We start from the raw sequence: 15,418 nt of genomic DNA on the forward strand, positions 1-15,418 counted from the left end.
TGTAATCCGGGCGCCTATCTGAGGGGAAATTCTCAAATTCTGGGTGAATTCCCACAGAAACCTCCTGTACGTTCAGTAAAATAACCGTCAGTGTGAGGTGAGCGACCACCCGACTCAGGAACCAGCATGTGGCAGCGGGCTCGGAGAAAGGGCGGCGCTCCTGCGCCTCACTCTGAACTACATGTCCCGTCATGCCCTGCGAACAAGAAACCGCGCATGCGCTTTGCTTCCCCGATTCCAAGTTTGGAGCTTTTCAGCTGGCAGCCCTTGGCCCATCATGTAGGTGCAGAGCCCGGGATCTCGGCTGCAAGTGCTGGAAATATATTTTGCGGAGTGGAGAGGACGGCGATCACAGTGCATTAGCCAAAGGAAGTTTTGCTGTGCAATCCAGGAACAGCCTGCGCAAGCACCTCCTGCAACCCCAGCAGCTCTGCAGGAAGATTGGAGCCTGCAGTTTGCATCATTGTTGTAAAACTAGAGAGAGAGAGAGAGAAGAGAGGAGAGGAGAGGCAAAGTCTTTTGTGCACCCCTCCCCCTCCCATCAAAGCAAAAGGGGAGAATGTCTCAGCCTGGTAAAGGTAAGGGATCAGCATTGTGGAGTTTGCACAATGCAAATGCAAAATCTCCTGTGTGCATATGAGGCTGCATGAGTGCAGGGAGCTGGGTGCAAGTGCATTAGCAAGTTTGAGCCTTTCCTGGTGCAGTTGCATTTCCTGTTTGCTAGCTGCCCTTTTGCAGAGTTCCTGCAAGGCAGGGCTTCCATGCAACATGTCTGTAGATCACCACTCCTAGTGCAATCTGCAGCTCGGCCATCTACATGCATGCAGATTTCAGTTCTCCAAGTGGAATGTAGTGCCTGCAGCACAAATCTGCAGCGTCCATCCATGCAGGGACTGTGAACTGGTTACAACTGCATGCACTTTTTTTTGTATTTTGCATGGCTACATTGTATCACTAGCTTGTGACTTATTTTGCATGATTGTAAATGATCCCATGTATCCTTTCAAGAATGCATTTTTTTTTTTTTTTGCAGTTTATTTTGAATGAAGAGTGTCTAATTAGTTTACTTTTATGTTGCATTATAGTTACTATCCTGCAGGATTATTGCAGTGTGTGATCTATTACAGCCGTGCGTGTAGACAGCATTAAAAATGCATATTGTTTTGCATTCTTTTTTTCCATGTTTGTTATTTAAATGGGATTAATTGGTGTATTTTTTTATGTTTTAAGACTTGCATTTTAGTAGTTTTTTTTTTTTGCATTTTTTTAACATATATAGATTTTTTTTTAAGTAACCAGTTTTATTTGACGTTTCACTTTATGTATAGTTGTATTGATTTTTGAATTGCTCCAGTTTGCCTGCTGAGTTCTAGCACTTGCAGCAAGAACAAGGATTGCAGTTCAGCTGTGCCCTGACTCTAACCCCCTCCCATATACCTTCTTCAGCCTGGAATTACTGACTGCCCTCTTTTCTTTTCGCCTTTTGCAGAGTCAGGCTTGGTATTGATTGGCACAGCGCTGATTATATACACTGAGCTATTTAAAACGTCCTTTATGAAAGACTATTTTAGCAGTCCAGCCCCTTAAGGCTGAGTGGCTGTGGAGGCCAATGAAATTACACACTGGAAAAAAAAAGGGGGACTCTTTACTGCGGGTTTATAGGAGGATTAAATGTGAAATCTGTATGTGGATTCTTTAGTCTTGGCTTGCTGCTGATGGGATCCGTCAAGTGTTTTTCTAGGTTTATTTCTGGATGAATGGTTGGGGTGGGTTAGAAATAGGAGGTGTTGACTTGTATCGAAATGAATCAAGAAGGGGACGGTTAAAAATAAATATATATATATCTAGTTTGTGCTGTTGGACCGCTGAAGTCAAATTGATGTTTCCAGTATCTTACAGACTGCAGGGGCTCATATGTATAAAGACACTGAGCCTCTACGGCGCCATAGTTTGGCGCTGCAGGACTTCTGTGTGCTGCCCCAACTTCTGTGTGCTAACCCGAGCAGCAATGCCTCTAGGGGTGAATACTTTCATATCTATGGCATCTGATAAAACACGCTACATATTTTTTCAGATGTGTCTAATATTTTTCCCAATTTCTTTTTCTTCCTGTTTTTTTTTTTCTTACTTTTTTCCTGAAGTATACCAAAATATTTATTTTGCTTTCACATAAAGCACCTGTATGTGCAGCAATTCCTTACTGACTACAATAATTGTATAGGACAGTTCTAATAATAGGTACATATTAACCAATAGCTGTGTATGCATGTCACTTATGGAAAAGAGTAGGGTATGGATTTTAGTTATATAGCGCCTCCTGTCACCCTAGCCATGTATTGGGAGAACTGATGGTTCCCGTGGAAAGGATTACAGCATACCCTATTCTGTCCCTTACCACAGACAAGGACAGCGCACAGATTGCATGCATGTGCCCGCCAATGTTTTTTGTGCCGGAAGTTTCTTTTGGTGCAACACGGGCACACCTGTGTGAATAAGCCAAATTCTCAGCTGCCTTTGAGCTGGTGAGCGGAGACTATCGGCTATGATGTCTTCGTACACTGCACCCATAGGAGAGCAAGATGTATTCTGCTCTGTAGTACACCCTCATAAGTATCAGCGGCATGGATTTTGTTATACAGCAGTACTGAGCAGTGTAGTTGTGATTTCACTAGCTGTGAGATAGTAAAACACTTAAGCTGTCTGGCCATGGCCGTTACAGAATATCGCTAGCGAAATTCCGCCGAGGGGGAGGAGTGAGGGGCACTGACAAGTCTCCGCGTGAGTCTATCTAATAGGCTCACCGTGGAGAATCGTGGCAAATTGCAGCATGCCACGATTTCAATCCCGTGAGCGTAGAATCACTATGATTCTCCGCTCGTGGACGTCGGGCTGCTCTTTCCATAGTTAGTCTATGGAAAGTGTTCACTGCGTTACCCGCGGATGGATTATCGCTGCAGGTAACGCAGTGACATATTGCCCGTGGACAGGCACCCTACTGTTGGCTGCAGCAGCATCTTTTTGTGCATATGTATCTGCACATTACGTATGTAAAAGATTATGTTCAAACCTCAAAGTTATAATCCCATGAAGGATGGGGTTCCGCTTCCCCCAGTCATCACAGCCCCCATGTACTATCCACCCCCAAGTCACCATGCAGTATACAAGCCTAGCACTGATTGGCTGAGGCTCATCCAGGTAGCACTATGTTTGATTTCTGCATCACTTCCCAGGTCATAAGCGTGCGGCACGTTCTGCGCAGCTACCCATTGGCTCGATATTGGCCTTGCCTACAGGTGTAAGGCTAATGTTGATTTACCGATTCCCATAGGAAACAGAAAAGTGCTTTTGTTAAAAGGCCAAATTAATCAAACTAATTAGATTAATCCCCTGCCCTACTGTGAGGTGCTGTATGTTTTAAATATAGGGGAAAAACTTCTATATACAGTCCTATAAAGGAACAATAAGGCCTTTTGGGCCTTTTTGCTGCTCTTTACAAATTTCCAGAAGTAAAGACCTTTCCGGAAATGTTAGTGTCGCCTGACTTTTGGCCCGCAGGTACTTTTGGACGCTGCGCCAGAGCCATAGGTTCCCATGGTCAGTTTGATAAGTAGAGGTCAGATACCCTACAATGTAAAAAGAAAAAGTAGACTTAGGCCGCCTGCACATGAACGGGTCGGATTCCGCATGTGGGAGTGCGCAGCGGAATCTAACCGTGCCTGGCCAGCGTCCACACGTACCTAATATTAGAGTCTCTTCTTCTGTACTGCGGATGGTCTGGACATGTGCAGTACAGATGTTTTTCCGTGTCATCACCTAGCGATGTCAATTGTGGAAAGGCCGTGGGTTCAATGGAAGTCATCCAGGCAAAAATAGAGCATGCTGCCATTTTTTATTTATTTAATTTTTTAAAATTTTTTTGGCTCCATCAAACTCCCATCTTCCCCGTAGAAGTGATTAGCCTGTTCCTGCTAAGCAGCCGCCAGCAGAGCCCTGTGTAGGGTGTTACATACCGCCGCCTCCTATAGGCTTGCCAATATATCCTCCTGCTAGCAGAAGACGCATTGTGGGAGGTCATTAGCCCGTCACGTTTACATGGTGAAATCCCCATGACTACAACTATAAACCGAGGATGCCTTCACACGGGACGGAATATTCTGCTGTCAAAATCCGCACATCTAGATGTGGATTTTGATGCGAAATTGTTGGCAGAATTCTGCCATTTTCAATTCCGCATCAAAAACTGCATGTTGGACTCAATTTTGGCACACGTTTTTTCCCCACGGCAGAATTTTCTGCAGCGTTCCCTGGGATATTCCACCCCGGGTGAATTTCCAGGCCCATCTAGTTCCTGTCATTGTGTCAAAAGTGACCCTAATCCTCCTTTTTGACAAGCCAATTTGCGTTTTGAATGCGCAAATGACGTCACCGCTACCTCATCCGCACTCACACAATCTGCTGAGACAGTCATCTTTGACTCGTTCAAACGAGAATTGTTCAGTCCTTGTATAAGCGAATACAGGGACTAAACGAGCGCTGGTTAAATCGAACGAGAAGGGAACGAGCCAACAATGATTTTCATGCCTGCGAAATGTTAACGCTTCTCGTTCGTTACTGGCTCGCATTTAGACCGGGTGATTATCATTCACCTTCACTCGTCTGAATTACTTTTTTTGAACGATAATCGTTACATCTAAATCGCTTCTATCTCGGCTCTTCTGCACCATTATGTAGATATGATACACTTAAAGGGGTTGTCCAGTTACTGTACAACATGTGCCCTTTAGTGCCCCCTGTACTAGAATAAGAAAAGGAGACGTACTTACCTGTTCCCTGCTGCAGCCCCAATGTTGACCTGGCGTGTGTTACGACAGATGATGTCATCAGAAGTCAGGTGGCCTCTTCAGCCAATCAGAGGCTACAGCATCACATTCCTGAACTTTTGGCATCATGGCGCGCAGGATGTGAGTGCTGATGCCAGGAGAATGATTGGTGATAGGGTAACTGTCACTTGACTTCCAGTGATGTAATCTGTCACAACAAACGTCGCGACCACAGCGGGGCTGCAGCATTGGATCCGGTGGCAGGGAACAGGTAAGTACAGCTCCTCTTCTTATTTTAGCACAGGGGGCATAATATGTGGTAACTGGAAAACCCCTTTAAGGCAGTTACCTACCATGTCTTCCCAAAAATAAGACCTACCCCAAAAATAAACCCTACCCCGATTTTTGTGAGAACCTGAAATATAAGCCCCACCCCGAAAATAAGCCCTAGCTACACTACATGAAAAAAAATGTAAACAATACTTACCTAGCAGTTGCCGTTCGGGTCCCTTTCACTGGGCTGCGGCACTCTGGCAGGCTTCCGCGCAGTCCTCAATTCCAACGGAGCATGTCTTGTTGGCGACGGGACTTTAATACCCTGCCTCTAGCAAGCGATTGGCTCAGACGGCGCTCCTGAACCAATCAGAGCAATCACAGCCATTCATTGAATGACCTCAAGCATTTTTAGTATTCCTGCGTCCGTAAAAGCCTGATCTCTCAAAACAATGCATTATTTACCCCACACCGTGGACATCATCAGAAAAAAAACTGCCGAATTGCGCTTTTATTTTTTTTTGGTCTCCCCATCTCCAAGAAAAAAAATAACTAAAAAAAAAAAATCATATGTACTCTAAAATGGTACGAATAGAAACTACAGGACGTCCCACAAAAAACGAGACCTTGCGCTACCCTGTCTACCAAAAAGTAAAAAAGTTATGGCTGTCAGAAGATGACGGCAGAAAATAACTTTTTTAGTTTTTCTGAAGAGATTTTATTTTCTTAAAGGGGTTGTCCCGCGGCAGCAAGTGGGGTTCAGCACTTCTGTATGGCCATATTAATGCACTTTGTAATGTACATCGTGCATTAATTATGAGCCATACAGAAGTTATTCACTTACCTGTTCCATTGCTAGCGTCCTCGTCTCCATGGTGCCGTCTAATTTTAGCGTCTAATCGCCCGATTAGACGCGGTTGCGCAGATGGGTCTTTTCCCTTTGGCTCGGCAGCAGCGGCGTTCTGGCTCCGCCCCCTTGTACGTGTCATCGCGTAGCTCCGCCCCATGACTTGTGCCGATGCCAGCCTCCTGATTGGCTGGAATCGGCACATGTGACGGGGCGGAGCTACGAGGACCAGCTCTCCGGCACGAGCGGCCCCATTCACCAGGGAGAAGACCGGACTGCGCAAGCGCGTCTAATCGGGCGATTAGACGCTGAAATTAGACAGCATCATGGAGACGAGGACGCTAGCAATGGAACAGGTAAGTGAATAACTTCTGTATGGCTCATAATTAATGCACGATGTACATTACAAAGTGCATTAATATGGCCATACAGAAGTGTATAACCCCACTTGCTTTCGCGGGACAACCCCTTTAAGTCATACGGAAAAAAGCTATATGAGTTTGGTAATCGTACCGACACATAGAATAAAGTTGCCATTTTTGCTGCAGTGTGTAGACTGTAGAAATAAGACCCCTCCTCCCAAAGATGGCAGGATTTTTTTTTCCACTCCACTCCACTTAGAGTTCTTCAAATGTTTTTCAGTAGGTTAAATAGCACCATTTGAAAAATACAACTGGTCCCGCAAAAAACGCGCCCTCAGACATCTGCGTTGCTGGATAAATAAGAATTATAATTTTTTTAAAATGTGGCCAAAAACAACAAAAAAAGGGCTGCGTCCTTACAGGGGTTAACGGCAAAAAATAAAAGGAGTAAATAAAGTGAATTCTAGAATAACTCAGGCCTACTGAGAACCAGTAATATTCTTCGAGAGTCTCGAGCTGTATTGTTACTAAGGAGACCCAGTTCATAGCGTATGCAGACCTGATAAATGTCGCCGTGTACCAGATGCAGAGCTGCTATTATTGCTGGAGGAGATTGCAAGGTGCTGGTGACCTCCCGGTGAGGCTACATCCACTCGAATATGAAACGCGCGCCCCAGGATCGGAATTTCACAGAAGTAATGCGAGGCGTTCTTGAATGAAACGCACATTGCCAAGACTTTACCACCGCTGCTTTGTGGCCTCATGCAAGGTCCGTGAAAAATGCAGTGTTTTCACCGCTTATGTTTGTTTACATTTTTTTACGTTCGTGTTGTATCTCTATTCACTGCATTTTTCACATGTAGGCAAAAAAAAGGCAAATTGATATCACCCTCCTCCCCTTCCCCTGTCTTCTGGCAACATGCTTAAAAAATACAGTAATTACACATACAGCTGCTATAGACTTTAACCCCTTAACGACCGCCTCATCGGGAAACTACGTCCTCAGTAAGTGGGCTTTAATCCTAGAGGACGTAGTTTTATGCATTCTCTTTGGATTGATGCCCACTTGCCTGAGGACGTGACAGCTCCATGCTGTCGGTGCCCGCAGGTAGCCGACAGCATGGAGCTGTCATCCCAGGATGCGGGCAGTCCCCCCCCCCCCCCCCCCCCCCGGTATTGCGATCGGCGCTATAAAATGAATAGCGCCGATCGCAAAAAAGTTAAGAAAACAGTGTAAAATGACAGATATTCATCAGAGCAGCTGAAAATTCTTACCTGGCTTGTCGGCGGTTTCCCCCGGAGTTCGGGTCCTCCCGGACCCGACGGCGGTTTTCTGCGCATGCGCGCCAGACAATGACGTCAGGCGCATGCGCAGAAGCCCGGGAGCCGGGAACCAGGAGGTGTTACCGGGGACCGCTGTGAGCAGTCCCCGGGCCCGCGATCGCTGCTATCCATTGGATAGCAGCGATCGCGAAAAAGTAAAAAAAAAGTTAAAAAAAAAGTCAGTTTCACCTCCCCTCATGGATCGGATCCATGAGGGGAGGTGAAAATACTCACCTAAGTCCTCCCCGATGTCCCGGGACACGAATCCCCGTCTGCGCATGCGCGCCCGATGATTGACATCGGGCGCATGCACAGACGGGCTCGAGCCCCGGGAAATTTAAAATCCCTCTGCTCTTGGCTGCCATGTGTAGCCAAGAGCAGAGGGATGTCACTGGGGACATGATCACTGTCATCCAATGGATGACAGTGATCATGTAAAGTAAAAAAAAAAGTGCAAAAGGTGAAAAAAAAAGTGTAAAAGTAAAAAAAAAAAAGTTTTAAAAAAGTTAAAAAAGCTTGCGTTTCATCTCCCCCCACGGATCATATCCGTGAGGGAGGATGAAATGACGTACCTAAGGCCCGCGGATTTATCCGCGGACCTTACCCCAGCTTCTGCGCACGCGCCCGTCGCCAAAATGGCGGACGCATGCGCAAAAGCTGTGGATTGCCAGAATAATTTAAAATCTCCCTGCTCCTGGCTACAAAACTTAGCTGAGAGCCTGGAGATTTCACGGGGGGCCGCGGTGAGCGGTTCCTCGTCACGTGTTCGCCGTTATCCAATGGATAATGGTGATCACGTAAAAGTAAAAAAAAGGTGAAGCTTCATCTCCCCTCACCGATGCGATCGGTGAGAGGAGATGAAACTTTTTACCGGAGGCCTCCGTATTTGCACCCCGACGCGATCCTCATCCGTGAACTTTCCCAGATTCTGCGCATTCGACCGCCGGCAAAATACTGGACACATGCGCAGGAGTCAGGGAGCACAGGAAACTTAAAGGGGTTGTCCCGCGCCGAAACGGGTTTTTTTTTTTTTTTTTTTTAACCCCCCCCCCCCCCCCCCCCCGTTCGGCGCGAGACAACCCCGATGCAGGGGTTAAAAAAACAAAATGGGTAGTACTTACCCGAATCCCGGCGGTCCGGCGTCTTCATACTCACCTGCTGAAGATGGCCGCCGGGATCCTCTCTCTCTGTGGACCGCAGGGCTTCTGTGCGGTCCATTGCCGATTCCAGCCTCCTGATTGGCTGGAATCGGCACGTGACGGGGCGGAGCTACACGGAGCCGGCATTCTGCACGAGCGGCCCCATTGAAGACAGCAGAAGACCCGGACTGCGCAAGCGCGGCTAATTTGGCCATTAGAGGCCGAAAATTAGTCGGCACCATGGAGACGAGGACGCCAGCAACGGAGCAGGTAAGTATAAAACTTTTGATAACTTCTGTATGGCTCATAATTAATGCACAATGTACATTACAAAGTGCATTAATATGGCCATACAGAAGTGTATAGACCCACTTGCTGCCGCGGGACAACCCCTTTAATATCTCCTTGCTCCCAGCGACCAATGGTCACCGTGAGCCTGGAGCAGTGACCGGAGGCCTCGTTGAGCGGTCCCGGTCACATGAAAAAAAAGGTAGCGATCTACCTTAGGCCGGTCTCACATGACCGGATAGGAATTACAGATTCCGCATGCGTCTGATCCTTGGGAATACGCAGATCAATCGCATTGGATTACACAATTCCGCTCACATTAGTGGGTTGGAATTATGTAATCCACTCGCAGAAAAGAGAACGCAGCAGGTTCTATTTTACCGCGGCTATCCGCAGCATAGAGCCCATTGTGCTCCATGGTCGTGGATATACCCGCAGCCCATACGCAACTACGTTGTATACGGGCTGCGGGTACCCCTGTCATCGCTAAGCGACTGTGCGGGAAATACAAATTTTAAAAAAGTGTACTGCGAATGACCGCCCGTGTGAGTAGGCAGTTATACGCAGTACAATAGGCGGCCGTACGCAGGGTCGCGGCTGGGCTCACAGATGGGATCCGCTGCGGGCCTCCACAAGCGGATTCCACCTACGGCTGCGTGAGTCCGGCGTTATTCAGACCGCTACCAGTAATACGCAATTTACAAGAAGCCCCGGGAACGCTCGCCTTCATGCAGTTCCAGGAGCAGCTTGTTGAGCGTCTTCTGTGCGAGACCGCCGCACCTCAGCAAGATTACGGAGACTCACAGAGCGCCACTTTTTACACCCTATACCCACCACTGAGTTCAAGAAATGACCCCCAAAAAGCATGAGAGATGGGGGATACCGGTTTTATTGCCCCATGTACCCATCCCAACCAGCCTCTGTAATTACCCCTGTCTTCGGAAATACCACACAGTTCACATTATTACTTTTATCTAAGATTTGGGGAACGCCGAAAAGGGCGCGGAGTGTATGTGTGGGGGAGGGGCGGGGGATTTTTAGGGAGTCAATTTTTATACCGTACAAATGAACAATGGGGCCTTGAATTTATTCAGTTATGCCCTGAAATCCAACGGGTGTTCCCTCCATTATAGGCCTAGCCATGTTTCCTGTAAGTAGATTAGGGCCACAATGGGTATGTTTTTGAACACGGGACAAACGGGGGGATCCATTTTGGGGTGAAGGTCTTCATTCCTATGTAAACTGTCAAAAAAAACAGTTTTTAAATTGCCAAAAAAATGAAAAACGTATTTTTTTCCTTCTGCTTTGCTTAGATTTATTCAAAAACTGTGGGGTCAAAATACGCAGTACACCCCTAGATGACCGCTCAAGAGGTCTACAAGTGGGCAATGGGGCCTAAATCACCTTCATGCTAAATTTCTGTTCTGAAAGCCACCGACTACTTCTTTCATTTTGGGCCCCGTTGTGCATCCAGACAAAAGATTAGGGCCACAATGGGTATGTCTCTGAACACAGGACAAACAGGGGTATCCATTTTGGGGTGCAAGGCTTCATTCATGTGTGTGCTGTACCAAAAAAGCAGTTTTTAAAACGACAGAATTGCCAAAAAAACAAATCACATTTTTTTTCGTTTTGCTTTGCTTGAATTCATTCAAAAACTGTGGGGTCAAAATGGGCAGTACACCCCTAGATAAATTTGTTAAGGGGTCTAGTTTTCAAAATGGGGTCACTTGTGGGGGTTCTCTTTGGTTTTGGCCGCTCAAGAGCTCTACAAAAGTGCTATGGGTCTAAAACGCCTTCAAGGAAAATTTATGTTCTGAAAGACACCGACTACTCCTTTCATTTTGGGTCCCGTTGTGCATCCAGACATACGATTAGGGCCACAATGGGTATGTTTCTGAACACGGGAGAAACGGGGGTATCCATTTTGGGGTGTAAATCCTCATTTTCATGGACAATATAGGAAAAAAATATGTCTTTAAAATGACATATTTGCAAAACTATGAAATTTTATTTTTTCTCCTCTAAATTGAATTAATTCCTGAAAAAAACTGGTAGGGTCAAAATACTCATGACCCCCCTCAGTGGATACATTAAGGGGTGTAGTTTTTTAAATGGGGTAATTTGGGGGGGTATCTATTATTCTGACACTCATGAGCCTTTGCAAACTTGGCTTGGTGCAGGAAAACAAAGTGTTCCTCAAAATGCTGAAAAGTAATGTTAAATTTGTACGTCCTATAAATGGTTAAAAAAAACACACAAGTTTTTCAAGTGTGCATTCAGAATAAAGTAAACAGATGGAAATATATATCTTTTAAAAAATGTGTACAGTATGTTTGGACATATTTGAGATATTACAGTTGAAATTTAGAAAAAATGACAATTTTTTCAAAAATTTTCCAATATTGGTACTTTTACTAAATATACACAAATTATATCGGTCTCTTTTTACAACCAAAATGATGTACAACATGTGGCGAAAAAACAATGTCAGAATCACTTGGATATGTAAAGCCTTTACGGAGTTATGCTACGTTGAACGACGCATGTCAGATTTCCAAAATTTGGCTCCGTCACTAAGGCGCAAACAGGCTTTGTCACTAAGGGGTTACTGGTGATTTTTTTTTTTCCATGATACGGACTTAAAGGGGTTGTCCCGCGAAAGCAAGTGGGGTTATACACTTCTGTATGGCCATATTAATGCACTTTGTAATGTACATCGTGCATTAAATATGAGCCATACAGAAGTTATTCACTTACCTGCTCCGTTGCTAGCGTCCTCGTCTCCATGGTGCCGTCTAATTTCGCTGTCTGCTTGCTTTTTTAGACGCGCTTGCGCAGAAGGGTCTTCTTCTGGTTCGTCCGGGCACGAGCGGCGTTCTGGCTCCGCCCCGTTCTACGCGTCATCGCGTAGCTCCGCCCCATCACGTGTGCCGATTCCAGCCAATCAGGAGGCTGGAATCAGCAATGGAACGCACAAAGTCCATGGTGCACCATGGGAGAAGACCCGTCTAACTTCAGCGTCTAATCGCCCGGCGGCGGCGTGTGAGCGGCGGCGGCGTGTGAGCGGCGGCGGCGTGTGAGCGGCGGCGGCGTGTGAGCGGCGGCGGCGGTGTGTGAGCGGCGGCGTGTGAGCGGCGGCGTGTGAGCGGTTGAGGGGAGGCGGCGGCGTGTGAGCGGAGTGTGAACAAGTCTATCTTCACTACTTCCACAAGTAAATTGTAGATCCCCATTAGGATGAGCTCCATGTCTGGCAATGCCATCCAGTGTGCTACTTGTGCAATATATGCGGTCCTTGATCAGCCGATTACACTCGCTGGGGTAGAGGTTGGGGCGGATGGTGCTACGGAAGAGCAGGGGGAGCAGGCAAGAAGCTGGGTGACAGATAGAAGGAGGCGTAGAGGGAATAGATCCAGGGAGGCTGGTCCTGAACTGGCACAACCCAACATGAAACGTTGGCAGATGAGGGCAATGCCATTACAGAGCCAGCACCGCTGCAGCACGGCAGGCCCTCTGAACGCCAGGGGGATGACTGCTCCAGTGAGACAGGGACGGGGAGTGCAGGGCAGGCTAGACAGGTTCTAGTGGTGGGGGACTCAATTATAAGGGGGATAGATAGGGCAGAAATCTCGTCCACATGGGACAGCAAATCCACGCAGCAGCGGCGGCTTCTGCCGGCTTAGCCGCAGTGGATTTGCCGTCCCATGTGGACAAGATTTCTGAGAAATCTCGTCCACATGGCTGGCTAATCCCGGGATTAGCGGCCGCATGCAGATTTGCCGCGGCAAAATTCTGCACAGAATTTCCGCGGCAAATCCGCCCCGTGTGAACCCAGCCTTAAAAAACTGATCATATCAAGCAAACATGGAGTGGGAATAGAAGTGAAATAAGATGAGAGAGTAGGAGAAAAGGAAAGAAATTAAATGAAACCATGTGGTTAGGTCCGGAGAAAATCAAAACTGGTTCCAGATCATCCAGATAGAGGCACATTTCTCATGTCCTAGTTCGTCTCTGGCACTGAGCTCTTCCATATCTTTCAGGTGATCTAAAGCTTCCAACCACATTATTCTAGAGGGAGGTGTCATAGATTTCCATATTCTGGGGATTATCTGTCGCATGGCCAGTATAAAAAATCTGAGTAGGGAGCTTTTCAAATGTGCCACTGATCCTGGGAACATAGACAGTAATACTATTTCTGGCGTAAAGTGGATCTGAGTTCTGCATACCGTGGAGTAAAGAGTGTTGATCTCCTGCCAGAGGGGGCGCATCAGAGGACATGACCACCAGAGGTGAACAAATGACCCTCTTTCCTAGTGGCATCTCCAACAGGTATCCGGATACTGGGGGAATATCCTGGCTAGTTTCACTGGGGTCTGGTACCATCTTGTTAGTATTTTGTAGTTTAACTCCTGCATCTTGCTAGAAACCGACATTTTATGTGACAGGATGTATGATTTTTTTTTTCCAAGACTCCTCTGGGGGCGCCACCTAGTTCTCGCTTCCAATTCCTTTCTATGTCTTTCCCGCAATTGCGCGTGTCCTCCTCAACCAACATCTGATATAAAGTCGATATTGTTTGTTGTTCAAATCCCGCGATTTTATAAGCGTTCTGGGTAGCACCTCAAGAGTTCAGAGGAAATCTCTTAATGCCCGAAGCTCTAGAACCAATATTTACAATGTTCTCGCTGATTTTTAAATGCCGGATCCAAAAATTTCAGTTATTATGTGTAAATAATTTTTTGGGAAATCCCGCGATTTTATAAGAGTTCTGAGTTGCAGCACCTCAAGAGTTCTGAAGAAACCTCTTAATGCTCGAAGCTCTAGAATCAATATTTACAAAGTTCTCGCTGATTTTTAGAAGCCGTATCAAAAAATTTTAGTTATTAGGTGTAAATAATTTTTCTGGAAATCACGCGATTTTATAAGAGTTCTGGGTAGCACCTCAAGAGTTCTGAAAAACACTCTTCTTGCTCAAAGCTCTAATACCCATATTTACAAAGTTCTCGCTGATTTAGTAATATCATTTTTGGAAGTTAGCACCGCAGAGATACATTTGTTGATTTTTTTGCCTAATTCGCTAGAACTATTTTTAAAATTAATTGGGAACTCTAGAACTCTTTGGGGTGCATCCAGAACTTATAAAAAATTAACTTTTTTGAAAGATGGGGTGCCGACTTCACAGAGGTATAGATCAGCCATTAGTACGAATAGCAACAAAACAAAAAAAACGATATAAATTGTATGACCACGAATGCAAGAAGTCTGATTGGTAAAGTGGGTGAGCTTGAAGCGAGAATGACTGATGAAAATTATGATATAGTCGGAATTACGGAAACATGGCTGGATGATAAGTGCGATTGGGCGGTGAATTTGCAGGGGTACAATCTCTTCAGAAGGGACCTAAGGAACCAGAAAGGGGGAGGGGTATGTCTGTACGTCAAATCGAACTTGAAGCCGAGGCTACAGGAGGATATAGGGGTAGGAGAAGAACAGGTGGAATCTCTGTGGGTAGAAATACAGAGAGGAAAAAATAACAAAATCCTGATAGGGGTCTTCTATAGACCACCAAAAGCAACAGAAGAAACTGATAACTTACTATTAAGGCAGATAGAAGAGGTGTCAAACCGCAATGAAGTAATTATTATGGGGGACTTTAATTATCCAGATATAACATGGGAGAACGAAACCTGCAAATCTCACAGGTGTGATAAGTTCTTGAGAGTAATTAAAGATAATTACCTGAACCAACTTGTGCAGGAACTAACAAGAGGGAGGGCCATTCTGGACCTAGTACTAACCAATAAACTGGAACGTATAAAGGGGGTACAGGTTGAGGGGCACTTGGGGAACAGTGACCACAATATAATCAACTTCCAGCTGTCATTCAATAGGAAGCCTTATCAGGGAGCGACAAAGAAACTAAACTTTAGTAAAGCAAAATTTGATGAGCTTAGAACTACTATCGGTAACATTAATTGGGACAATATCCTCAAAAATGTCAGTACAGAGGAAAAATGGGAAAAGTTCAAAAGGATCCTAATCACCTCATGTGAGCAGTTCATTCCCTTTAAAAATAAAAGAATCTCAACTAAAAGGAAACCAATGTGGCTCGACAAGACGGTAAGGGGGGCAATAAATGAAAAAAAGAAAGCGTTCAAACTACTAAAGCAACAAGGCAGCGAAGAAGCTAAAATCATACAGGGAAAAAAACAAAATATGCAAAGATAAGATCAAAACTGCCAAGGAGGAAGCAGAAAGACGGATCGCCAAAGAGAGCAAAAACAACCCGAAGCTATTTTTCAACTATATTAACAGCAAAAGGATTTGCAGGGAGAGCACTGGCCCTTTAAAAAATAATGCAGGAGA

At 45.8% G+C, this 15,418-nt stretch overlaps 1 protein-coding gene across 2 annotated transcripts in view; it reads left to right on the forward strand.

Annotated features, from left to right (window-relative positions):
- Positions 1-218: 218 nt before the first annotated feature.
- Positions 219-15,418, forward strand: part of MAP2K6 (mitogen-activated protein kinase kinase 6) — a 100,246-nt gene continuing 85,046 nt past the window's right edge. For both annotated transcript variants that reach the window (XM_066586232.1, XM_066586233.1), the window contains exon 1: positions 219-578. In XM_066586232.1, the coding sequence (XP_066442329.1) occupies positions 560-578 (19 nt within the window). In that variant the 5' untranslated portion in view covers positions 219-559. The remainder of the gene's footprint in view (positions 579-15,418) is intronic.

Source organism: Eleutherodactylus coqui, chromosome 13 (genome assembly GCF_035609145.1).
Source record: "Eleutherodactylus coqui strain aEleCoq1 chromosome 13, aEleCoq1.hap1, whole genome shotgun sequence".
Classification (NCBI taxonomy): Eukaryota; Metazoa; Chordata; class Amphibia; order Anura; family Eleutherodactylidae; genus Eleutherodactylus; species Eleutherodactylus coqui.